Source organism: Schistocerca nitens, chromosome 10 (genome assembly GCF_023898315.1).
Source record: "Schistocerca nitens isolate TAMUIC-IGC-003100 chromosome 10, iqSchNite1.1, whole genome shotgun sequence".
NCBI classification, from domain to species: Eukaryota; Metazoa; Arthropoda; class Insecta; order Orthoptera; family Acrididae; genus Schistocerca; species Schistocerca nitens.
This window is the reverse complement of record NC_064623.1, coordinates 96,557,052-96,582,439: the sequence shown is the minus strand read 5'-3', so window position 1 is coordinate 96,582,439 and position 25,388 is coordinate 96,557,052. Positions and strand designations below refer to the sequence as shown.

Genomic DNA, 25,388 nt, shown 5'->3' with positions numbered 1-25,388 from the left:
TATGATTCTTCAGTTTGTAATAGGCACAATATTTTGTCAAACAGCGAGACTGACGTCATCAGAAATACTGATGAACTTCCTGCTGATAACTGATAATTCGGTTCTTATCTACATACTCTCTCCCCCCCTCAGTTGTCTTCCAAGGTGGGTCCATAGAGATTTCTAGCAATGTAACTTCGACCTGACGGTACTTTTTCATACATAACACAAAGCATCAAATGGTGAAACTTCCTGACAGATTAAATCTGTGTGCTAGACCGAGACTCGAACTCGGGACCTTTGTCTTTCGCAGGCAAATGCTCTACCATCTGAGCTATCCAAGCACGATTCACGCCCCGTCCTCACAGCTTTACTTCCGCCAGTACCTCGTATCCTACCTTCCAAACTTTACAGAAGCTTTCCTGCGAACCTTGCAGGACTAGCACTCCTGGAAGAAAGGATATTGCGGAGACATGGCTTAGCCACAGCCTGGGGGATATTTCCAGAATGAGATTTTCACTCTGCAGTGGAGTGTGCGCTGATATGAAACATCCTGGCAGAGTGAAACTGTGTGCCAGACCGTGACTCGAACTCGGGACCTTTGCCTTTCGCGGGAAAGTGCTCTACCATCTGAGCTACCCAAGCACGACTCACGCCCCGTCCTCACAGCTTTACTTCCGCCAGTACCTCGTATCCTTTCTTTCAGGAATGCTAGTCCTGCTAGGTTCGCAGGAGAGCTTCTGTAAAGTTTGGAAGGTAGGAGACGAGGTACTGACGGAAGTATAGCTGTGAGGACGGGGCGTAAGTCTTGCTTGGGTAGCTCAGATGGTAGAGCACTTGCCCATGAAAGGCAAAGGTCCCGAGTTTGAGTCTCAGTCCGGCACACAGTTTTATATGCCACGATGTTTCATATCAGCGCACACTCCGCTGCAGAGCGAAAATCTCATTCTGGCATCAAAAGGTACTCAAAACTTCATCAGAAAACGATCTGGATTTCTCTTAGTGATCAGTACATAATATTTTCATTACGATATTTCTATAAGACACGCGCTTTTATACTATTTCACGTCTGTTAACGTTTCCTTAACTCTTGAGCTAATATCAGCGTTTCCACGAAAACTTTTGACAATGTTGATTGGAATACGCAGTATGGAGTTCTGAAGCTGTCAAGGCTGGGTGAATCAGCAAGGTTTAACTGCTATCAGGTATCGTGACGAGCTCCTGGAGCCGCATATACGGTTGTTGCGAGGAGCTGTGGGCTCAGACTTCATAATGATGGACGCTAATGCTCGACTTCATACTGCACAGATTGTTGCTGTTTCCTTGGAAACGGAAAATATTGCATGCACAGCGTGGCCTGCTCGCTCTCCCGATTTAAATCCCACAGAGGACGTCTGTGATGCTCTAGGAAGACTGGTTGTATCACATCAGCATCCACCAATCACTCTCCAACACTTGCGAGTAGCTCTGCAGGAAGAACGAGCGTCATTGCCTCAACATGAGACTGATGACATCATTCACAGCATGTGCCATCATTGCCAGGCCTGTACTACTGCCAGAGGTAGTCACAACCCATACTGAGCACATTAACCAGACGTCAGAATGTATGCACAAAAAATATGAAAAAAAAAGAACAGATAGTCTACCTCAACGCATGTTGCAGTTCTGTATTCTTTACATTGTTTCTACTTTACTATCACCTATTTATACAGTGTTGTGGCTAAACAAACGTAACGTTGCAAAATTTCCTTGTTTTGCTTTAATTTTGGACACTATTGTACTAGAAATTCAAATAAGAAAATGACACTTTATGAATATGGTCGTAAAAACCTACGCGTGTTGTGTAACTACGTATTGGTCACTCGGTTTATCGAGGTTATTTCGCGTGCAAAATCGGACTATAATAAGAAACAATTTTATACTAACAGTGCGAGAGGATGCCAGCCTACATTGCGCGTATACCACTAGACCACTTGCAGACGCAGCACTGTATCGCCTTTAGCGGAAGACAACATGCCCTCCAAACACTTACGCATTCTACTGTGTTACCAAATCATGCAAATGACCACACTTAGAATTCTGAGGGGTGGTCAGTTTTATTGGCACCTTAAGAGTACGATTCGGTCTCTGCAGCGGCTAGATACACTCCTGGAAATGGAAAAAAGAACACATTGACACCGGTGTGTCAGACCCACCATACTTGCTCCGGACACTGCGAGAGGGCTGTACAAGCAATGATCACACGCACGGCACAGCGGACACACCAGGAACCGCGGTGCTGGCCATCGAATGGCGCTAGCTGCGCAGCATTTGTGCACCGCCGCCGTCAGTGTCAGCCAGTTTGCCGTGGCATACGGAGCTCCATCGCAGTCTTTAACACTGGTAGCATGCCGCGACAGCGTGGACGTGAACCGTATGTGCAGTTGACGGACTTTGAGCGAGGGCGTATAGTGGGCATGCGAGAGGCCGGGTGGACGTACCGCCGAATTGCTCAACACGTGGGGCGTGAGGTCTCCACAGTACATCGATGTTGTCGCCAGTGGTCGGCGGAAGGTGCACGTGCCCGTCGACCTGGGACCGGACCGCAGCGACGCACGGATGCACGCCAAGACCGTAGGATCCTACGCAGTGCCGTAGGGGACCGCACCGCCACTTCCCAGCAAATTAGGGACACTGTTGCTCCTGGGGTATCGGCGAGGACCATTCGCAACCGCCTCCATGAAGCTGGGCTACGGTCCCGCACACCGTTAGGCCGTCTTCCGCTCACGCCCCAACATCGTGCAGCCCGCCTCCAGTGGTGTCGCTACAGGCGTGAATGGAGGGACGAATGGAGACGTGTCGTCTTCAGCGATGAGAGTCGCTTCTGCCTTGGTGCCAATGATGGTCGTATGCGTGTTTGGCACCGTGCAGGTGAGCGCCACAATCAGGACTGCATACGACCGAGGCACACAGGGCCAACACCCGGCATCATGGTGTGGGGAGCGATCTCCTACACTGGTCGTACACCACTGGTGATCGTCGAGGGGACACTGAATAGTGCACGGTACATCCAAACCGTCATCGAACCCATCGTTCTACCATTCCTAGACCGGCAAGGGAACTTGCTGTTCCAACAGGACAATGCACGTCCGCATGTATCCCGTGCCACCCAACGTGCTCTAGAAGGTGTAAGTCAACTACCCTGGCCAGCAAGATCTCCGGATCTGTCCCCATTGAGCATGTTTGGGACTGGATGAAGCGTCGTCTCACGCGGTCTGCACGTCCAGCACGAACGCTGGTCCAACTGAGGCGCCAGGTGGAAATGGCATGGCAAGCCGTTCCACAGGACTACATCCAGCATCTCTACGATCGTCTCCATGGGAGAATAGCAGCCTGCATTGCTGCGAAAGGTGGATATACACTGTACTAGTGCCGACATTGTGCATGCTCTGTTGCCTGTGTCTATGTGCCTGTGGTTCTGTCAGTATGATCATGTGATGTATCTGACCCCAGGAATGTGTCAATAAAGTTTCCCCTTCCTGGGACAATGAATTCACGGTGTTCTTATTTCAATTTCCAGGAGTGTATTATGTGTAAGACTGTACGTTTTATAAATGTTCGTTGAATACCTGCAGTCGCGGCTGTTGTGTAAGAGCACAAGAGCACATGGACACCCGAACTTTTCACACCACGCGGATGTATTAGTTGTTTTTCTTTAAATGTTGTTAAATTTAATGTAGATGCCTTAATCTGAAACACACGGCACTAAATCTACCGCGCTACGAGGTGTGGCTAGAAAAAAACCGGACTAGTACTGGTGAAACAATAAAACGAATGCAATAAGGCTGAAAGTCGCGTGGCCTGTCACGTGACTCTCGCTCCGCCTACTGCTCGAGTTTCATCTGCCTCCTGCACTCAGTCTGCCCGTGGCGTCTGTTTTAAGTAGTTGACGTTTTGTCTGTGCGTCGGAAAATGTTGAGTGTACAGAAAGAACAGCGTGTTAACATCAAATTTTGTTTCAAACTAGGAAAATCTGCAAGTGAAACGTTTGTAATGTTACAACAAGTGTACGGCGATGATTGTTTATCGCCAACACAAGTGTTTGAGTGGTTTAAACGATTTAAAGATGGCCGCGAAGACACCAGTGATGACACTCGCACTGGCAGACCATTGTCAGCAAAAACTGATGCAAACATTGAAAAAATCGGTAAACTTGTTCGACACTTTCCTTGTCAACTCCTGTTAACTCAGACACTGCTCTGATTGTTAAACGGCGATCTTGTCGAACAAATTTACCGATTTTTTCAATGTTTGCATCGGTTTTTGCTGACAATGGTCTGCCAGTGCGAGTGTCATCACTGGTGTCTTCGCGGCCATCTTTAAATCGTTTAAACCACTCAAACACTTGTGTTCGCGATAAACAATCATCGCCGTACACTTGTTGTAACATTACAAACGTTTCACTTGCAGATTTTCCTAGTTTGAAACAAAATTTGATGTTAACACGCTGTTCTTTCTGTACACTCAACATTTTCCGACGCACAGACAAAACGTCAACTACTTAAAACAGACGCCACGGGCAGACTGAGTGCAGGAGGCAGATGAAACTCGAGCAGTAGGCGGAGCGAGAGTCACGTGACAGGCCACGCGACTTTCAGCCTTATTGCATTCGTTTTATTGTTTCACCAGTACTAGTCCGGTTTTTTTTCTAGCCACACCTCGTATGCTACATTGCTTCTCTAGACTTGGTGAAACTTGGCATCAGGGTCCCGAGCACACCTTCAGCTGTGCACGTTTTAAGGATCTTTTGCGCATGTGCAACAGATGTGACATGAATATCTTACACGCCAAATTAATACAGATTTGATAAACAACGCGCACTGTTCACAGCCTAACCACTCAACAACGAGTTTACATCAATGCCACCAGATGGTAGCACACTGCAGCAGAATTTTATCCCCATTCGCTTGACTGTAGCACATTCCTCAGTTATGACAATTCACTCACAATATAGTAAAATTAGATCGGACATCACTACATGTTATAGTTATCCTGATAGAAAAACCCATATTGTGGAGTTCTGAGTGAGATACAGTACATTAAGTTTTGGATTTTGTCATACAGTAATTTCATTTGAGATGCTGAGAACCATAAAGCTCATGATCCTTGATTGTGAGACTGCAGCATGTCAGGTTTATCTGTGCTGCAGGCCCACATTGTACATATATATATATATTCATGTTCACAGATAGCTGTCGCACTGTTTTCTATGAGATTCACATAAATATGGGGTCAAAAATGATGTGCTCTCAGCACCTCATTTGAATTCCAGTCAAGTGACCTTGTTGGTAGATAGTAATACTTGAATTTAATCATTTCTGCAAACGGCAGTTTGTGTTTGGCGTTGGATGCTTACTGTGCAGGCATCGGCTTTCCTGTGCATAGTTGTTGTGTGAGTGCAACATAAAAATGTATGATTTTAAGATGGGAAGTTAATTTGTTAACTAATACATGAGTTAGGAATCCTATACGTTTGTCCAAAAAGAATAAAAAAAGGCACTCTCATGTGCATAAAAACTGCAGTGAATTATGAACAAAACAACAAAATTCCACACAAAGAATTTTTTTATATTTCAGACAAGTTATGCATATTATTATTGTTATTATTATTATTATTATTATTATTATTGATGGCAGCTGATCTTGATAAACATAACTGTTATATAGCAGATGCTATCTGAATTTAAAAATTTGTGAACAACCAGAATTTAAACTTAGAAACTGTCACTCAGTAGCTGAATGAAGTGTCGTGTTGTCTCAAGCGAAAACTGAGAGTGCCTCGATGGCTAGTCATGTATCAGTAGCTCATGCCGAATGGAGGATGTGGCAGGTCTGTTTGTCCACCTTGTAAACACATTAGGCAATGGACACCTGGCAACTTGACTTCTTAGTGTTGTGCATGTCTGCCAGAAAATGAAGATACATGCATACATTCTAGAAGTCTCAAAAGAGTACCTACGAGTAATGTCAGAAGGTTAATACTATTTGTTGTTGTGTGTGTAGCCCACTTTTGTAGCTTCAGGAGCAGCAGGTTTGGGGCATTCCATTCCCACAGTTTATCGGCAATTCTTAATATAATTTTTGCAGTATGAGCTACACGTGGGGTTTGCTACCACCTAGAGGTTACTAAACAGTAACAGTACGATGCTATAGCATCTCATTGCTGCTAATTCTAACGCTTGATGTTCTCAATCGAATGATGTCTTTCTAAATATTCAATTTGTAGTCCTATTTTGATTTATGACTTTAGAACCAGTTAAAGATGATAATCAGCACTAGGGGATTTCGTCTCCCCTGGTTTCAGTACAAAACTTATGTCCGAGTTATTACCTTGCATATTAGCCACTCCCATTCGCCTGGATACCCACAATTACCTTTGTTTAACACATTAAACACTGCTCTCTCTCTCTCTCCCCCCTTCATTTCATAGATGAACTGGCGATTTTCTAGGAAATTTAAAGACAAATTATAAAACAGGCAATCATCTTAGTGTCACACATGTTGCATCTAGCCAGAAATATGAAAAAAATCCTACACCCCCCGCCCCTGGAAAAAGGATTTTCATTTGCTCACAAAGATTTCAGATAGAAATAAAGGCAAAAAATAACTTCTAAAGTGTATATTTAGTTCGTATTTTATGACAAAAAGCGATTACATGTAATTTATAATACTTTACTTGAGAATGGTAATCTCGAAAACATTGTGACCCATAAAGTCCAACATTGCAGTCTTTGTACCGCCATATGTTTTCTTTCCTTTTCCGATGGCCAGTCTTTTTCCTTTCTTTGCAGAGCAGACTTTACAGCAGCACATGGCGTTTACTTTGTTGGCAATGAGTGGTACCATTTCTGAAAAATGCAGACCAAAATTTCTATTTAGGTTGGTGGTTGGTTGGTACTGGTTCCAATGATCGAAAGTTCACTCATGCAGCTACGAAGTCCACGCTAAGCTTTCTTTTAATAAATTCTGCCTCTTTTGCTTGGTGACACTCTTGTACGAAATAAAACCATTCACAGTAGACATTAGGAAATCGCGAAAGGAAAGATTTTTCCACCACTTGGATTTTTTGCTTCCGAATCGGTGGTAGCTGTAAATTCTACACGAGTCATGTTCATTTTATAACATACAACAATGTTTGGCTTCATTGTTTTTGTAAAAGCTTCATTTGAACCTAAAAATACCTCTATTTTTGTAGTACCCTGATGTTTTGTAAAGAGCCGGCCGGTGTGGCCGTGCCGTTCTAGGCACATCAGTCTGGAACCGCGTGACCGCTACGGTCGCAGGTTCGAATCCTGCCTCGGGCATGGACGTGTGTGATGTCCTTAGGTTAGTTAGGTTTAAGTAGTTCTAAGTTCTAGGGGACTGATAACTACAGATGTCAAGCCCCATAGTGGTCAGAGCCATTTCAACCATTTTAATTTTTTTGTAAAGAAGCAATATACACATTTCAATGAACAGCTGATACATGCAGGCCTGTATGGCGAATGAGCATAGTGCTGCACGTATTAAGTAATAAAACAGGTTACAACATGATTCATGCTTGTGAGTAGGGTCCAGCAAGCGAGGGTGGCCATAACCAGGGCTAAGGGGAAGAGGGAACAGCGCCTCCATAGTTCTCAAAGGAAGGAGCAATATGGTATTCAGGAGTTTTTCTTTCAATAAAATGATGTAGAAGTTAGTATCACATGGGTTTTTGACACTGTTGGAACTGAAAATCTGTAAATATTTATGACTATTTACAAGCCGCCATTTGTGTTCCAAAATATTACAAATACTCCTCCATATCCTCGGGTTTAGTCCCCTTCTACGCCCTCTCACATACACACAAAACTACCGTATGGGTGCGCTTGCCAGTAAGATTATTTCAAAGCTGCATTGAATGGAACATCCTTATTTGGGTTCCAGTCGTTAGTTTAACACATGGAGGTGATAGGTGTTCCTCCATAAAATCGAATATGAGAAAGGAAGAAGGTGCATAGCATTTAAAGAAGTCTCAGAAGCAGTTCAGTTTAAAAATCTGAGAATCAGAATTTGATGTCGCTTTAGAATTCCAAATCACAGTGTCAGTAAATTATTACATGGCATTTCAAACTAGGTAAAAGTGCAGTGTTATTAGTTGCGGGCAGTAATAGGTTGTTTGAATAAGGCAATGAAGAGGCTAACTAAATAGTGTAAATTGTGTGTCACTGTGTTTCAGGACTTCATTACTGAGACAAAGATATCTGGTGCTGCAGCTGCCTGTAATGATGTGGATCATATACACTGTCCGCTTTGTCTTATGGTCTGAGGACAAGGTAATTATGCTGTTCTTTAACATTGTGTTATTATAGATTGCCATTTTACTATTCTGTATAAGTCTGCTGTTTGTTTGTGAAGACTTGATAGGTAGTATGACACAGGGGAAAAAGTGAACAGACAATAAAGAGATTAGCAGCCACTGCAAATAGAGATTGCTATCCCACAGGGTTCAGTTTTAAGCCCACTCCTTCTTGAAAATTCGAAAGACCTTCTTCGTAACATGATTGCTACTTTTGGTGCATTCCGAAAATGTTTAGATTACACCTGTTAAAGAGCATCAACACAAGAAATTGTTAATAATATTTTTGAGGGATATAATACATAGACTGGAAATTTGCCCTCCTTTAATTTAAAGAAACTCACAGCTTAATCAGTTCTTTATGATAAAGAGAGTAAAATAAACAGTTAATGCAGCACACAGGAATAGGGTGAAATGTTACTAATTTTGGATGTATGTTGTTGTGGTCTTCAGTCCTGAGACTGGTTTGATGCAGCTCTCCATGCTACTCTATCCTGTGCAAGCTTCTCCATCTCCCAGTACTTACAACAACCTACATCATTCTGAATTGTTTACTGTATTCATCTCTTGGTCTCCCTCTACGATTTTTACCCTCCACGCTGCCCTCCAATACTAAATTGGTGATCCCTTGATGCCTCAGAATATGCCCTACCAACCAATCCCTTCTTCTAGTCAAGTAGTGCCACAAATTTCTCTTCTCTCCAATTGTGTTCAATACCTCCTCATTAGTTATGTCATCTACCCATCTAATCTTCAGCATTCTTCTGCAGCACCACATTTCGAAAGCTTCTCTTCTCTTCTTGTCTAAACTACGTATTTATCGTCCACGTTTCACTTCCATACATGCCTACACTCCATACAAATACTTTCAGAAACGACTTCCTGACACTTAAATCTATACTCGATGTTAGCAAATTTCTCTTCTTCAGAAACGCTTTCCTTGCCATTGCCAGTCTAGATTTTGTATCCTCTCTACTTCGACCATCATCAGTTATTTTGCTCCTCAAGTAGCAAAACACATTCACTACTTTAAGTCTCTCATTTCCTAATCTAATTCCCTCAGCATCACCTGATTTAATTCGACTACATTCCACTGGATGTATATGTCGATGAAAATTCGTGGCATTAATACCACATATTTTTGTGAAGTAGCTCATCACGTACAAACAGAGTACTGCGTAGTGTGTGAGGTACAAACTGTGTGGAATTCAGTTGTGATAGTGGCCTACTGGTGGACTGCATGGTGATGTCTGTCTTCACCAAGGTTCCTGTCGTCCACATCTAAACCGTGCAGCTATCACATCGTAACCCTTTCACCACTGCACCTGCTATACGAGAAAATATAATGGCCGTACTGCAACATTCTGTGTCATTCTGAACCACAGTCTGGAGCCTAGCAGCAGCCAGCCAGACTAGGAGATTACCATACTGTGTGTATTATGCTGTTAACCCCACAGCACTACTGGCTTCATCGGAGTGTTGCCTTGAGTGGGAGGTATGGACTGCTGATGAATGGCATTTCATCGTGTTCAGCGACGAATTGAGGCTCTGCCACGATTGCAGATGGCTATCGTTGGGGAGTATGGTGACATCCAGGAGATAGAGCCCATTCTTCCAGTATCATGGAGACGTACAAGAGTTTTACTTATGGAGTGGGGAGCCATCGGGTATGACTTTAGGTCACAGCTGGTAGTCACTGAGGTGAGTCATGGACATCTTGCAGTCTCATGTGTTACTTCTCAAGCTACAATACTGTGGTGCCATTTTTCGACTGAACAACGCTTGTACACACAGGGCACGTGTCTCTATGACCTGTCTGCATGATGATGAGGTACTGCTGTGGCCAGCAAGATCTGCGGTATCTGCCCCCAACAGAACATTTTTGGCATGGTCTCAGATGTCAACTTCATTCCAGCGCCAGTATCCAAGATACCAAGGAGCAGTTAAAACAGTGTTGGGCCAGCATGCCTCAAGAGGAGACAAACAATGGATTTATGACAGCCTTCCCAACCGAATCAGTGCACGCATCTAGCTCACAGAGGGTGCAACGTCGTTATGATTAGTGGGCTCATACTGCCAAGTTCTTTGTAAATTCGATTCAATTTGTAATAATTGAAATAACATCGCATTACCTTTCCACCAGTGGATCTCTATTTCTTTTACTCCTCTCCTTTTGGGTGCTTCACATTTTTTTGTATGGTAAAAATGGAAATGCCGTGTGGCTAGGGCCTCCCATCGGGTAGACCGTTCGCCTGGTGCAGGTCTTTCGAGTTGACGCCACTTTGGCGACATGCGTGCCGATGGGGATGGAATGATGATGATAAGGAGAACACAACACCCAGTCCCTGAGTGGAGAAAATCTCCGTCCCAGCTGGGAATCGAACCCGGGTCGTTAGATATGACATTCCGTCGCGCTGACCATTCAGCTACCAGAGGCGGACTTTTGTATGGTGTAAATGACGTAATGTCCTGTAAAAGTAAATATTTCTGCTGGAAGACACTAAATGCGAGGTTGAGGTGGTAAGTGATAAGGTTTTCTTTCTTCAGACAAATTGGCACCACACCATAGAAATCGTTGAATTGAGTGCTTCAGTACAAATGCTATCAGTCCTAAAGGCCAGCTGAATTCAGAGCTAGGGAACTGCAGTGTTTGTGGAGAGAGGTGGAAAGTAATGACGTGTGGCTATGTTCATTAAGCCAAATGTGGCCTGGTTCTTTACTAGGTGCATTTCGCTGTGTTTGCTTAACAATTTTTAGAGGCTATTAACTCCACTCTCAAGTCTCTGACAGGTGTTATTGTGTCTGAGGTACAGCTTTTTGCTCCAACTAACAAGAGCTAATGAATATCTCTGTCCCTCTCTCTGCCAGTGGACGTTTTGCTGAATGTCACTGAACGTGTGATTTGTGCCTGAGGAGGTTCGAATCCTCCCTCGGGCATGGGTGTGTGTGTGTTTGTCCTTAGGATAATTTAGGTTAAGTAGTGTGTAAGCTTAGGGACTGATGATCTTAGCAGTCAAGTCCCATAAGATTTCACACACATTTGAACATTTGTGCCTGACAATTGGTGCTGATGCAGCAATGTGTGTTCATGTCCATGACCGGAGTATAGTGTTTATTGTTTCTTTCTGCTATGTAGCACACCTGTCTGGTGTTGCCTATGGCTGTGCTAGCATGAACTTAAGAAAAATTTTTAATTTCTTCCCCTTTTCAACTCTGCAATCCTTAAACGGCCAGCAGTGTACCATGTACGGGTTTTGCTGCAGGAGCTGGTGCGCACAGTGTGGCCGTACATGGAGCCACTCCAGTTGGTTTCCATGATTGTAGCAGGAGGCGTGGTGCGCATGCTCAGTGATCTGGTGGGCGGGGCTACCACCAGGCAGAAGATGAACGCCATCAAGGCTACCATGCTGCTGGCCAAACTACAGGGTCCGGCAGTGCACCGTCTGGCCCGGCTCCTGCCCTGCATGGGAGCCTTCTCGCCTCACTTCTGGAGCCACAGTGAGTTCCTCTCCCAGAACTATTCTACATTACCACTCGCCAACACCTCGGCACTGAGTATGATAGTGGTTAACACACTGCACTCGCATTCGGGAGGACGACGGTTCAATCCCGTCTCCGGCCATCCTGATTTAGGTTTTCCGTGATTTCCCTAAATCGTTTCCGGCAAATGCCGGGATGGTTCCTTTGAAAGGGCACGCCCGATTTCCTTCCCCATCCTTCCCTCCCCCGAGCTTGTGCTCCGTCTCTAATGACCTCGTTGTCGACGGGACGTTAAACACTAATCTCCTCCTCCTCCTCTGAAGTGTGATATGGTTACAGGACTATTCATGGTTCCTGAGGCTGTGTCCACCTACCAAACTGGGCAGTCAGCACCTCTAACTGACGTTCAGAAGACCCAAGTTTAGTTCACGGTATTGCCAGTAGTTTTTCGTTGCTGGGGGAACAGGAAACGAATGTGAAATGAAGCATGTTTCATCCAACCATTTCACATGCTATACCCACCCTCAATATCTTGTCATTACAACTAGAAAATCGCGATTGGACCATAAATGTACATGAATGTGCCAACTTTTACATTGGACTGAGGATTTCACATTCTTATTATTACAGATAAACTGTCTCCAACCATGATCATCGCAGTTGTAGTTTCATTACCATTCGAAAATACATATGGCAAAACTGAAACCTAAGAACCAACAACGTAGTTAACTTTGTAGACTGACTGTACCTAATTCCAAGAATTTGGTTTGTTCAGCTTAAAAATCCATAAGTCAAACGTTAATAACACATTAAGATATGAATTAGAGACACACTCATTTTCATAACTTGTAATATTTCAAAATTCTATTCTGTTAATATTCACGGGAGTAATTTTCTGAGTATTTTATATCCTTAGAACCCCCAATTTTAATTTTTAAAGGAAATTTTAGAAGTTTAAAATTTTGCTAATTAAATTATAAATGATAGCGCTCTTATAAGCCAGGAAAGTTTTGATGAACATGAACTTACTGTATTATTGCAATATCAAAAAGTGGTGTCTTGCATTTCTGTAGAACACAAGTATATGAAGCATTTGGTACATGAAGAAAATTGGTCTAAAGAGCGACGCTACTTACCATTATAATTTCTTTCTTTTAAAGTCTTAATTAATGTAACATTCTCTTATAAATGACTAACAACCATGGAGTGGCGCATTACTGTCAAAGGGTGAGGTTATAAATACACTCCTGGAAATTGAAATAAGAACACCGTTAATTCATTGTCCCAGGAAGGGGAAACTTTATTGACACATTCCTGGGGTCAGATACATCACATGATCACACTGACAGAACCACAGGCACATAGACACAGGCAACAGAGCATGCACAATGTCGGCACTAGTACAGTGTATATCCACCTTTCGCAGCAATGCAGGCTGCTATTCTCCCATGGAGACGATCGTAGAGATGCTGGATGTCGTCCTGTGGAACGGCTTGCCATGCCACTTCCACCTGGCGCCTCAGTTGGACCAGCGTTCGTGCTGGACGTGCAGACCGCGTGAGACGACGCTTCATCCAGTCCCAAACACGCTCAATGGGGGACAGATCCGGAGATCTTGCTGGCCAGGGTAGTTGACTTACACCTTCTAGAGCACGTTGGGTGGCACGGGATACATGCGGACGTGCATTGTCCTGTTGGAACAGCAAGTTTCCTTGCCGGTCTAGGAATGGTAGAACGATGGGTTCGATGACGGTTTGGATGTACCGTGCACTATTCAGTGTCCCCTCGACGATCACCAGTGGTGTACGGTCAGTGTAGGAGTCGCTCCCCACACCATGATGCCGGGTGTTGGCCCTGTGTGCCTCGGTCGTATGCAGTCCTGATTGTGGCGCTCACCTGCACGGCGCCAAACACGCATACGACCATCATTGGCACCATGGCAGAAGCGACTCTCATCGCTGAAGACGACACGTCTCCATTCGTCCCTCCATTCACGCCTGTCGCGACACCACTGGAGGCGGGCTGCACGATGTTGGGGCGTGAGCGGAAGACGGCCTAACGGTGTGCGGGACCGTAGCCCAGCTTCATGGAGACGGTTGCGAATGGTCCTCGCCGATACCCCAGGAGCAACAGTGTCCCTAATTTGCTGGGAAGTGGCGGTGCGGTCCCCTACGGCACTGCGTAGGATCCTACGGTCTTGGCGTGCATCCGTGCGTCGCTGCGGTCCGGTCCCAGTTCGACGGGCACGTGCACCTTCCGCCGACCACTGGCGACAACATCGATGTACTGTGGAGACCTCACGCCCCACGTGTTGAGCAATACAGCGGTACGTCCACCCGGCCTCCCGCATGCCCACTATACGCCCTCGCTCAAAGTCCGTCAACTGCACATACGGTTCACGTCCACGCTGTCGCGGCATGCTACCAGTGTTAAAGACTGCGATGGAGCTCCGTATGCCACGGCAAACTGGCTGAGCTGACACTGACGGCGGCGGTGCACAAATGCTGCGCAGCTAGCGCCATTCGACGGCCAACACCGCGGTTCCTGGTGTGTCCGCTGTGCCGTGCGTGTGATCATTGCTTGTACAGCCCTCTCGCAGTGTCCGGAGCAAGTATGGTGGGTCTGACACACCGGTGTCAATGTGTTCTTTTTTCCATTTCCAGGAGTGTAGCTAGACTGTGAACTCGGAGGAGCAGAGACGTTTCAGTAGAAGTCGTAATGGTGAAAGCCTGTGTGGACACTACAAAGTGTGCTGTGCAGGGATGTCATCAGATTTGTTGGCAACTGTCTTGTTGTAATAACAATAATGGGTAAGCATATTAAGTCCTGAACCATTTCGTTGTCCACTTACGTGTAACTGAGCAGTGAACAGTTATTATGGTGTATGTATTTCGAGACTGTGTTACTGATTGGTATATCGCAACATCAAGATTATATACGGGGGCGTTCAATAATTAATGCAACACATTTATTTTCTCAGCCAATTTCGCTTTAGAAAATGTGGAATTTGTTGTTGGAAATTATGGAATATTCCCACTTTAGTCCCTATAGTTTTAAGAAGTTCCGATTGGTGGCAGCACTATACATAGCCTTTAAAATGGTGTCTGTAATGGAGGTGCTTTCCAACCAGAGAGGTGTCACTGAGTTTCTTTTCGCAGAAAACCAGAGCATCATATACAGGGTGGTCCATTGATCGTGACCGGGCCAAATATCTCACGAAATAAGCGTCAAACGAAAACCTACAAACAACGAAACTTGTCGAGCTTGAAGGGGGAAACCAAATTGCGCTATGGTTGGCCCGCTAGATGGCGCTGCCATCGGTCAAACGGATATCAACTGAGTTTTTTTTTTTTAATAGGAACCCCCATTTTTATTACATATTCGTGTAGTAAATAAAGAAATATTAATGTTTTAGTTGGACCACTTTTTTCGCTTTGTGATAGATGGCGCTGTAATAGTCACAAACATATGGCTCACCATTTTAGAGGAACAGATGGTAACATGTAGGTTTTTTAAATTAAAATACAGAACGTAGGTACGTTTGAACATTTTATTTCTCTTGTTCCAATGTGATACGTGTACCTTTGTGAACTTATCATTTCTGAGAACGCATGCCGTTACAGCGTTATTACCTGTAAATACCACATTACTGCAATAAATGCTCAAAATGATGTCCGTCAACCTCAATGCATTTGGCAATACGTGTAACGACATTCCTCTCAACAGCGAGTAGTTCGCCTTCCGTAATGTTCGCACATGCATTGACAATGCGCTGACGCATGTTGTCAAGCGTTGTCGGTGGATCACGATAGCAAATATCCTTCAACTTTCCTCACAGAAATAAATCCGGTGACGTCAGATCCGGTGAACGTGCGGGCCATGGTATGGTGCTTCGACGACCAATCCACTTGTCATGAAATATGCTATTCAGTACCGCTTCAACCGCACGCGAGCTATGTGCCGGACATCCATCATCTTGGAAGTACATCGCCATTCTGTCATGCAGTGAAACATCTTGTAGTAACATCGGTAGAACATTACGTAGGAAATCAGCATACATTGCACCATTTAGACTGCCATAGATAAAATCGGGGGCCATTATCCTTCCTCCCATAATGCCGCACCATACATTAACCCGCCACGGTCGCCGATCTTCCACTTGTCGCAGCCATCGTGGATTTTCCGTTGCCCAATAGTGCATATTATACCGGTTTACGTTACCGCTGTTGGTGAATGACGCTTCGACGCTAAATAGAACGCGTGCAAAAAAACTGTCATCGTCCCGTAATTTCTCCTGTGCCCAGTAGCAGAACTGTACACGACGTTCAGAGTCGTCGCCATGCAATTCCTGGTGCATAGAAGTGTGGTACGGGTGCAATCGATGTTGATGTAGTATTCTCAACACCGACGTTTTTGAGATTCCCTATTCTCGCGAAATTTATCTGCTACTGATGTGCAGATTAGCCGCGACAGCAGCTGAAACACCTACTTGTGCATCATCATTTGTTGCAGGTAGTGGTTGACGTTTCACATGTGGCTGAAGACTTCCTGTTTTCTTAAATAACGTAACTATCCGGCGAACGGTCCGGACAATTGGATGATGTCGTCCAGGATACCGAGCAGCATACATAGCACACGCCCGTTGGGCATTATGATCTCAATAGCCATACATCAACACGATATCTGCCGTTTCCGCAATTGGTAAACGGTCCATTTTAACACGGGTATTGTATCAGGAAGCAAATACAGTCCGCACTGTGGAATGTAACGTGATACCACGTACTTATACGTTTGTGACTATTACAGCGCCATCTATCACAAAGCGAATAAGGTGGTCCAACTAAAACATTCATATTTCTTTACGTACTCCATGAATGTGTAATAAAAAATGGGGGTTACTGTTTAAAAAAACGCAGTTTGTATCCGTTTGACCTATGGCAGCGACATCTAGCGGGCCAACCATAGCGCCATCAGGTTTCCCCCTTCAAGCTAGATGAGTTTCGTTCTTTGTAGTTTTCTCGTTTGATGCTTATTTCGTGAGATATTTGGCCCAGTCACTATCAATGGACCACCCTGTATATTCATAGGCGCTTGCAGAATATCTACAAAGACCTGGCAGTGAAGGCACCAGCCTCTCTGATCCCCCTCGTGCTGGCAGCTTCACATAGCTGTGGCTCCTACGATGTTGGAATGTTGGAAACTCATTCGAGGTGTTCAACAGATCACAACCACCTCACTGCTCAACTGGACGTCTCTGTTGGTAGTGCAGACACGTTCATCCTCCAGTTGTACTCAAATTTGTGTGCCCACTGGCTTCCCCACCACCTAACAGGAGACTACATGTATTTCCGGAAATTATTGCAACCAGTTGCCTTTGGTTTTATTCTTCAATTTTTATATTACATCACCAGTTTCGAATAACCTACTGTTTCTTCATCAGATGGTACACATTTATTGCATGCTTGCAGCACTGAGGGGACATATAGCTGTCTCAAGGTGTAAAAACGAAACTAAATGCAGCGAGAATTATTTACATTATGAGATTGATTTGGATGCATTACTTACAGTTGTTAGTATCTGTTGCTTTGTTTCTGGTGCGCACAGTATTCTGTAAAACATAATGTATATTCTCAGTAATGCTAATTTTAGAGCACTTCAAGTTTGGTGCAAAAATTGTGTTTACGCCCTTCATTTAGCAAGTTTAATTCCGTGTTGTTGAAATTAATGCTTGTTGCGTTCACTAACCTGTCAGGGAATTTATGTTGTTCAGCAGGTGAGTTTGGCGGAGAGCTGTTGGATTTTTTAGCTATCAGAACAAAGAGTTTTTCTTTTGTTTGGATGAGATTCTTAGCATTTCTTTATCAACTAACTGTAGAATTACATCTAAGAACTTTACAACTTGAGGTAGTGTAAAATAGTCGCTTAACTCCAGGTGCAACCTGTAGACATCTTTGTTGAGTCAATCTTTTAGTTTATAACGAGATCTAATTTCATTTTTGATTCATGTGATTTCACACTTGCTTTTGGATGCTTGTGCTGATTTGGTCTTACGAACCGAAATGATAAATGTCAAACAAAACTTCAGTACTAAAATTGTAGATAAAATATCATCATTGTTTGATAGATTTTGTAAACAGCATACGCAAAATTTGCAATGTAAATACATATTTTTTGCAGTAATGAATAAAATATAAATACATATACAATTACGGTCTCCAGTATACTAAGCAAGTACCTAACAAAGAAAGCCTCTCCCCCAACACAAACTGTTTGATCATAACTTCAGTCGTGCTTTTTGAGTTATTTACGTTTTGTAAAGTATATGGACCTCTGCTATAAAATTAAAGTTACTGTGAATCATATATTATATTTTCCAGAACAATGTCCTCATGGAAAATGTTGCATCGAAATCGATCTCAGACTGTAAATAATTCGCCAAATTCTGTTCTTCCGTGTTTCTGTTTTACATCTAGCCACGGGCATACGACTGCCACAGTGCTGCATACTTGTAATAAATATGTATGCGATTTGAAACTGGTGGGTTGCAGCAGTTTCTGGCAACCTTTGTTTAACAGAGCCGCAGCATCCCTTATCCATAATGGATGAAAATTTCAGATCATAAACAGGAATGAAGAAGCATATGCTTGCACGTTATGAGGTCGATTGTGACAGGTTTTTGTCGAACGTCTTCATGGGTGATGAAACATGGGTTCATCCTCCAAAGAGAAATTTGAAAGCCACACCCTCAGTCAGTAAGCCATTTCAACGGTCTTCTAGGACTCTGAAGGGGTAATTCTGTTTGATGTGTTCAATCGTGGCGCAGTGATAAACTCTGAAGTGTACTGTGTTACCGTTGGGAAACTGGAGAAAAGACTTCAGCATACAGAATGAGATTTTCACTCTGCAGCGGAGTGTGCACTGATATGAAACTTTCTGGCAGATTAAAACTGTGTGCCGGACCGAGTCTCAAACTCGGGACCTTTGCCTTTCGCAGCCAAGTGCTCTACCAACTGAGCTACCCAAGCACGACTCACGCCCCGTCCTCACAGCTCTACGTCTGCCAGTACCTCGTCTCCTACCTTCCAAACTTTACAGAAGCTCTCCTGCGAACCTTGCAGAACTAGGACTCCTGAAAGAAAGGATATTGCGGAGACATGGCTTAGTCACAGCCTGGGGGATGTTTCCAGAATGACATTTTCACTTTGCAGCGGAGTGTGCGCTGATATGAAACTTCCTGGCAGATTAAAACTGTGTGCCGGACCGAGACTCGAACTCGGGACCTTTGCCTTCCGCGGGCAAGTGCTCTAACAACTGAGCTACCCAACATCAGCATGTTCATCAGCAGAAAAATGCAATTGCACCTCTCCTTCCTCATGCCAAAGCAAGGCCTTGCACAAGTCTGTGGACCCCGAGAGGATCTCAAAGACCTCATCCATCCTACAGTCCAGTTCTCGCACCTCCTGACTTCCATCTGTTTGGCCCAATGAAGGATGCTCTCCACGATAAACAGTACGTAGATGAGGGGGATATTATCGATGCAGCGAGACGTTCGCTCCAACGTGGACCAGTAGAGTAGTAACATGTGGGCATAAAGGCCCTCCCAGTAAGGTGGCATCAGGCCGTCGCATTGAAGAGACATTGTGTTGAAAAATATGATTTTTTATCCCGAAGACTGGAGACTAATATGATGTATTGGAATCCGGAATAAAATCAACCTGCTTTCGGAAAAAAGTGTGCTGTGTTACTTATTGAATGTCTCTCTTATTTTGTGGGAATCGATTCTTCACAAATAACAGTGCCATGTGTCATTGCATTTAATTAGCACACATAATGCATCATACTGGACCGATTGTGCAGCTGACTGGTTACGATTGGGTAACTCACTGGGTAGACCACTTGTGAGTGAAAGGCAAAACTCCTGGGTTCGAGTCCCGTTCCGACACACAGGTTCAACCTGCCAGGAGGTTTCGTTGCTCATCACGTCTTTTATGCGACGTCAAGTACCAGTAGATACTCAATACCCTAAAGTAGGCACGATAGCTCAGCGTGTTTGGTCAGGACACTGGCCACCCTCTGTAATAAAAGTTTTAGTCTATAGAGCCTGAAAGAGGTCACACAGCGTCTGCACAGGACCTCGGACGGAAAACGACGAGGAAACAGATCGAAAGAAAGAAGACAAAAAGAAAGTTTGCATCACGGCCTTAGGTGTTAGAAGGACCCAGGTGCGATTCCCTGTACCTCTTCAGATTTTTTATAAGGTATGGGGGTCTGGTACAGAGTCCAATTAGTTCCTGTGAGGCTAAATGAGGAGCTGCTCCAATAAAGAAACAGCGACGTCATCAGGCGCCATCCACTGGCAGTAACGGCTGGAAGGATTGGCGACTTGGCGATTATGTGTCCCACCATCATAAATCGCTCCGTGTACTGCTTTGTAGATAGCAATCGGGCAGACAGAATGGACTTAAGGCGTAATCCATTACTGGTGTAGTGGTGATTACATTTACTTATCTGATCATACGAGGGTAATCCCAAGAGTAAGGTCTCCTCCTTTTTTATAAGTACATAGACCTGTTTATTTCTACAATCGTTTACATCAGTTTACAGCTTGAACATTTAGCTATTTATCGACATAATCACCATTTCTGTCGATGCATTTTTGTAGACGCTGTGGCAGTTTTTGTATGCCCATGTCATACCAGCTCGCCGCTATGCTGTTCAGAAAGTTATGAACCTCTTCTTTCACCTCGTTGTCGGAGCTGAATCGCTGGGACCACAATTAACGCTGACAGGTACTGAAAGACTCTGAAAAAACTCAAACGGGCAATTCAGAACCGGAGAAAAGGAATGCTGAGCAAAGGTGTACACATTCTCCATGACAACTCTCGCCCACACATCGCTCGGCAAACCGTTGCTCTCCTGCAACAGTTTCAGTGGAACGTAATCACCCACCCACCCTATAGTCTTGACTTGGATGCCCAGTGACTATCACCTGTTCCCTAGGTTAAAAGAACATTTGGCGCTGGTCCCGGCGGAGATTCGAGTCCTCCCTCGAGCATGTGTGTGTGTGTTTGTCCTTAGGATAGTTAAGTAGTGTGTAAGCTTAGGGACTGATGACATTAGCAGTTAAGTCCCATAAGATTTCGCACACATTTTTTTGAACATTTGGCTGGAAAGCGATTTAGCTCCGACGACATGGGCATACAAAAACTGCCACAACGTCTACAAAATTACATCGACAGAGATGGTGATTATGTCTAAAAATAGCTAAATGTTCAAGCTGTGAACTGATGTAAACCATTGTAGAAACACTGGACTCGCATTCGGGAGGACGACGGTTCAATCCCGTATCCGGCCATCCTGATTTAGGTTTTCTGTGATTTCCCTAAATCGTTCCAGGCAAATGCCGGGATGGTTCCTTCGAAAGGGCTCGGCCGACTTCCTTTCGTCATCCGATGAGACCGATGACCTCGCTGTCTGGTCTCCTCCCCCAAAACAACCCCCCCCCCTTCCCCCATTGTAGAAATAAATAGGTATATATACTTATATAAAAATAGGAGACCCTACTTTTGGGATTACCCTCGTATATTAGTACACATCTACTACTGTGATTTTAGATTTTCAGTTCGCATTGGCAAACAAGGGAGAAGCCTGACATGGTAAAGAACGTCCACAATGAAAACCTTTCAGATGCTCTAAGACTCATGAGACAAATTACGGAATTTCTTGAATGAGAAGTAACAACTCCAAAGTCTGGAAAGCTGACGACAAGACTGGGAGAATGGCGTGCTGATCCTATGTCCCTCTATACGGCGTGAAAATAACTCCGGCCGGCCGAAGTGGCCGTGCGGTTAAAGGCGCTGCAGTCTGGAACCGCAAGACCGCTACGGTCGCAGGTTCGAATCCTGCCTCGGGCATGGATGTTTGTGATGTCCTTAGGTTAGTTAGGTTTAACTAGTTCTAAGTTCTAGGGGACTAATGACCTCAGCAGTTGAGTCCCATAGTGCTCAGAGCCATTTGAACCATTTTTGAAAATAACTCCATGTGGTAATAGATGACACAATATATTGGCTAGAAGTATTCTCTGGATCTGATCGAGATATTCCTCTTTGTTGTGGATAAATTAGGGTATTGTGGAAGTCTCTGATCATTGGCGTACAGAATATCAGAAATGCCCCAAGGAAGTGTGAGAGGATCGACCCTGTTCTGGATGGTTTGGTTTCATAGATGGTCTGTTGGATATGTCCACCTCCACATCTGAATAGTCATCACAGTTGACTGCTATGTGAGAGACACAGGTTCGATTCCTGCTACAACGAGAGATTTATCCTTGGTGGGAGGATTAGAACAGGGTCCATTCAGCCTCATGAGGCAAACCTAGGAGCTACTTGAATGAGAAATGGCGGCACCAGGTCAGCAAATCCGACAACGACGTGCTGGCCACATGACCCTACATACCATACCCAGATGACGCTACTGCTTGAGGATGACACTGCACTCGCTCAGGCCCGATTGATCTACTCACGGTCACGTCGGGCATGCTCTCCTTTTTTCTTCTGTCATATATAGCGCAACTACCTGAAACTGTTTGCTGATTATGCTATTGTGTGTGGGAAAGTGCCATCGCTGAGAGAGTATAGGGAGATATGGCATGACTGGTGTGATAAACCTTTTGCATTTCCTTTATGTTTTCGTCTTCTTTAAAGGCAAAAAGAGAAGATGAAGCGGTAGCACATCATAGAGCCTATGCCTACCGTCATGTATTTTTTGACTTTCAGCTGTTAAAAAACAGAGGATTTTTTTTGGTACCAGTAGGAGGAAGGAAGGATTCGCGCTCAGCTTGTGAACGAGTGAGAAGCACGCCATTTTTAGTGAGTAATTGTAGACCGCCATTTTGGGGTCGCTATGAATAAGTGAGGAGTATGTATTTCATATGTGCACCGTTTAGAAAAATACAGTATTGTTTTATTAACAGAAATGTCGTGTGATTGTTATTTCAAATAGTACAATAATCACAAGAACTGAAGCCCACCTGTGTACTTTGGAAAATTACGAAGATCCGATAAGCTTAATGGGAACACGGTCAAGACTTCAAAGGTGAACACGGCGACCAAACGTAGCATTATAAAGAATGGTAAGCACAAATCTACAGCGGAGAAAGAAACTACTTCGCCCTGCAAAATAATATGAACTAATACGAACTTATTTCCAGGCATAGCTCAGCTTATTGTGCTTGTCATTCATGCCGAAAAATTAATCTCATTAATTCAATATTTTTAAAAAGCCACGCATTTCAACATTTTATTATCATCTATTCCATTATTTTATTATATTATACTGGGACAGAATTTATATTTCGTACAATGAATGGCATCTTGCTGTAAGTCTGGACAAATATAAGTTAATGCAATCAGTAGAGGTAACATTCCTGACCTGTTTGAGTGCGATGTTAATCGTATGGCATTTGTCTCGGTCACATCAATTAATTAACTAGGCATAACGTTGGGAAACAATATCAAATGGCTCGAGTACATAAAAACAACTGTAGAGAAAGCGATAGCCGAAAATGGTTTATTGTAAAAATGTGGTGCATCTGTAAAGACTCATTCTTGAAAAATATTCGAGTTTTAGGGATTCTCATTATGTCAGGTTACAGCAGATCATCTTATAAATTCAGTTAATCAAAAGTGGTGCAGAAATGCTCTATGAGGTTAGTCGAGAGCCCTTGGGGAGGGGTGGGGGAGGGGGGGAGAGAAGAACATGTTTTCTCGATGTCCTACTGAGGAAATTTGGCGAACCAGTGGATGATATAGATTTGGATTTAGATATGTAGATATGAATGTAGAAATGAGGGCCTGGATGTGCTTATGGGTGTCTTCCTCCACATAGTTTTTATCTGAGCTAATAAAAATTTATTACCTCGTGTAATGACTCAGGAATCATCGTATTAGATTTGACAGAAATTGCTTATGATTCGAAAATATTGCCTAATTGCATTGTATTCTGTAATTCCGCTCATTACATTCACCTCCAATAGGTAATTTACAATCTGAAATGGTATTTTGTCCAACCCTTCATTAGAAGCATATCATACATTAGTTTGTTCTAGAGTTTGGTTACGTTGAGAACACTTGTTCACTTTATTCAATAAATCGTTAGGAGAATTCGCTTTTTTTTAAAAAAAAAAAGAGCCATTTTTGTTGGATTTATCAAATTAAAACACTCCGGCTTTCCAGATGTTGCAAATCTTAATGGTTAAGTGATTCCTGATGTTATCAACAATTTTATAGTAAATTCGCCTGAAATAATCTTGCTGTGCTCCAGTGTTCAATTTCCTCCTTTTTATTTGAGTCATCTCTTCATTTCTCAGAGTACCATGAATGGAAGACCACATCGCTTCCAAATTCTCTATTTCCTTTTACAGTTGCTCTGGAATTCCTGTGATTTTCATACTGGCGTACAAAAGTCAACGTTTTTGGATTGAAGTGTACTAAACAAAACATCTGAATGGGCAAGTAAGCTGGATTAAACCTTTATTAGAAATATGTTCTGAAAATTCTTCAGGACGACACAAAATCCATTTGCAGTCGTTGCAGTAAAATGATAGATGTTTCCACTTTCAAGAACCTATTCAAAGAACATCATCAAAGCTTCTCCTCACAGACTGTATGGGTAAGCCTAGAGGTAAAATTCCATCGGTTATTAGACAATGATGGTAGTTTTCGGGACATGAATGTTGAAAGCTAATCTAACCTTTTAGAAGAATGAGAAAAAAATGGAGGCGGTGTTTTAAGACCAGAAAAAAATGCTTCGAGGTCCTTGTTACATTCTAATGATTGTTGAAGTACCAGGTTCATTACGTGAGGATAGCAGTGTGTAATCAGCGCCTTTGGATATTTTCCCAGATCTTTACTTTGTAGTCCATTGAGGTGGCTACTCATGCTGGCAGCACCATCATAGGTTTGGGCAATTAGTTTATCCCTACAGCTATATTGTTCCATTATTTCATCGATATGGTTAAAAAGAGCTGTTGCAATTCTGTCGCGAAACTCAAAAAATAGTTCCACAGCTTTTTTCTGTGAAGTTGAAAAGTATTGGAATACAATTGATAAGTGTGATTTATTGCTTATATCTGATGTTTCATCAAGCACAATAGCCACAAAATCCATATTCTTAATTTCATTACGGATTCCATCTCTCAAAATATCGACTAATGCATTTAAAAAATCACTTAGAACGCTTGCCGAGGAGCCGCGGAAGATCATAGACGTTACTAAATGTTCTTTCAGCGGAGGATCAAACTCTGCCTTTGAAAAAAGAAATTCCATGTAATTTCTTTTGTTCGCACATTCTGAATTTTCCTCAAGGTCTCGAAAGGTTAACTCCTCTTTTGCTAACTAGCAGACTGCATTAATTAATCCGTTAAATATTTCCTTGTACTTTCTTACTTTCTCGTTATGCAGTACTGCTTCTACCCGTCATAGAGGCCTCAAAAGAACGTCAATTCTAGCAGGCCATGCAATAAATCTGTTGTATGCTAAAAAAGTAGAAAGGTGAATTTCAGCCTCACCATGTT

General features: G+C 43.5%; 1 protein-coding gene across 1 annotated transcript in view; it reads left to right on the top strand.

The window, feature by feature from the left end:
• LOC126210501 (uncharacterized) overlaps positions 1-25,388 on the top strand; it is a 149,541-nt gene that overhangs the window by 102,865 nt on the left and 21,288 nt on the right. The window contains exons 5-6 of the mRNA XM_049939745.1: positions 8,216-8,312; positions 11,599-11,833. Coding sequence (XP_049795702.1) covers positions 8,216-8,312; positions 11,599-11,833 — 332 coding nt within the window. The remainder of the gene's footprint in view (positions 1-8,215; positions 8,313-11,598; positions 11,834-25,388) is intronic.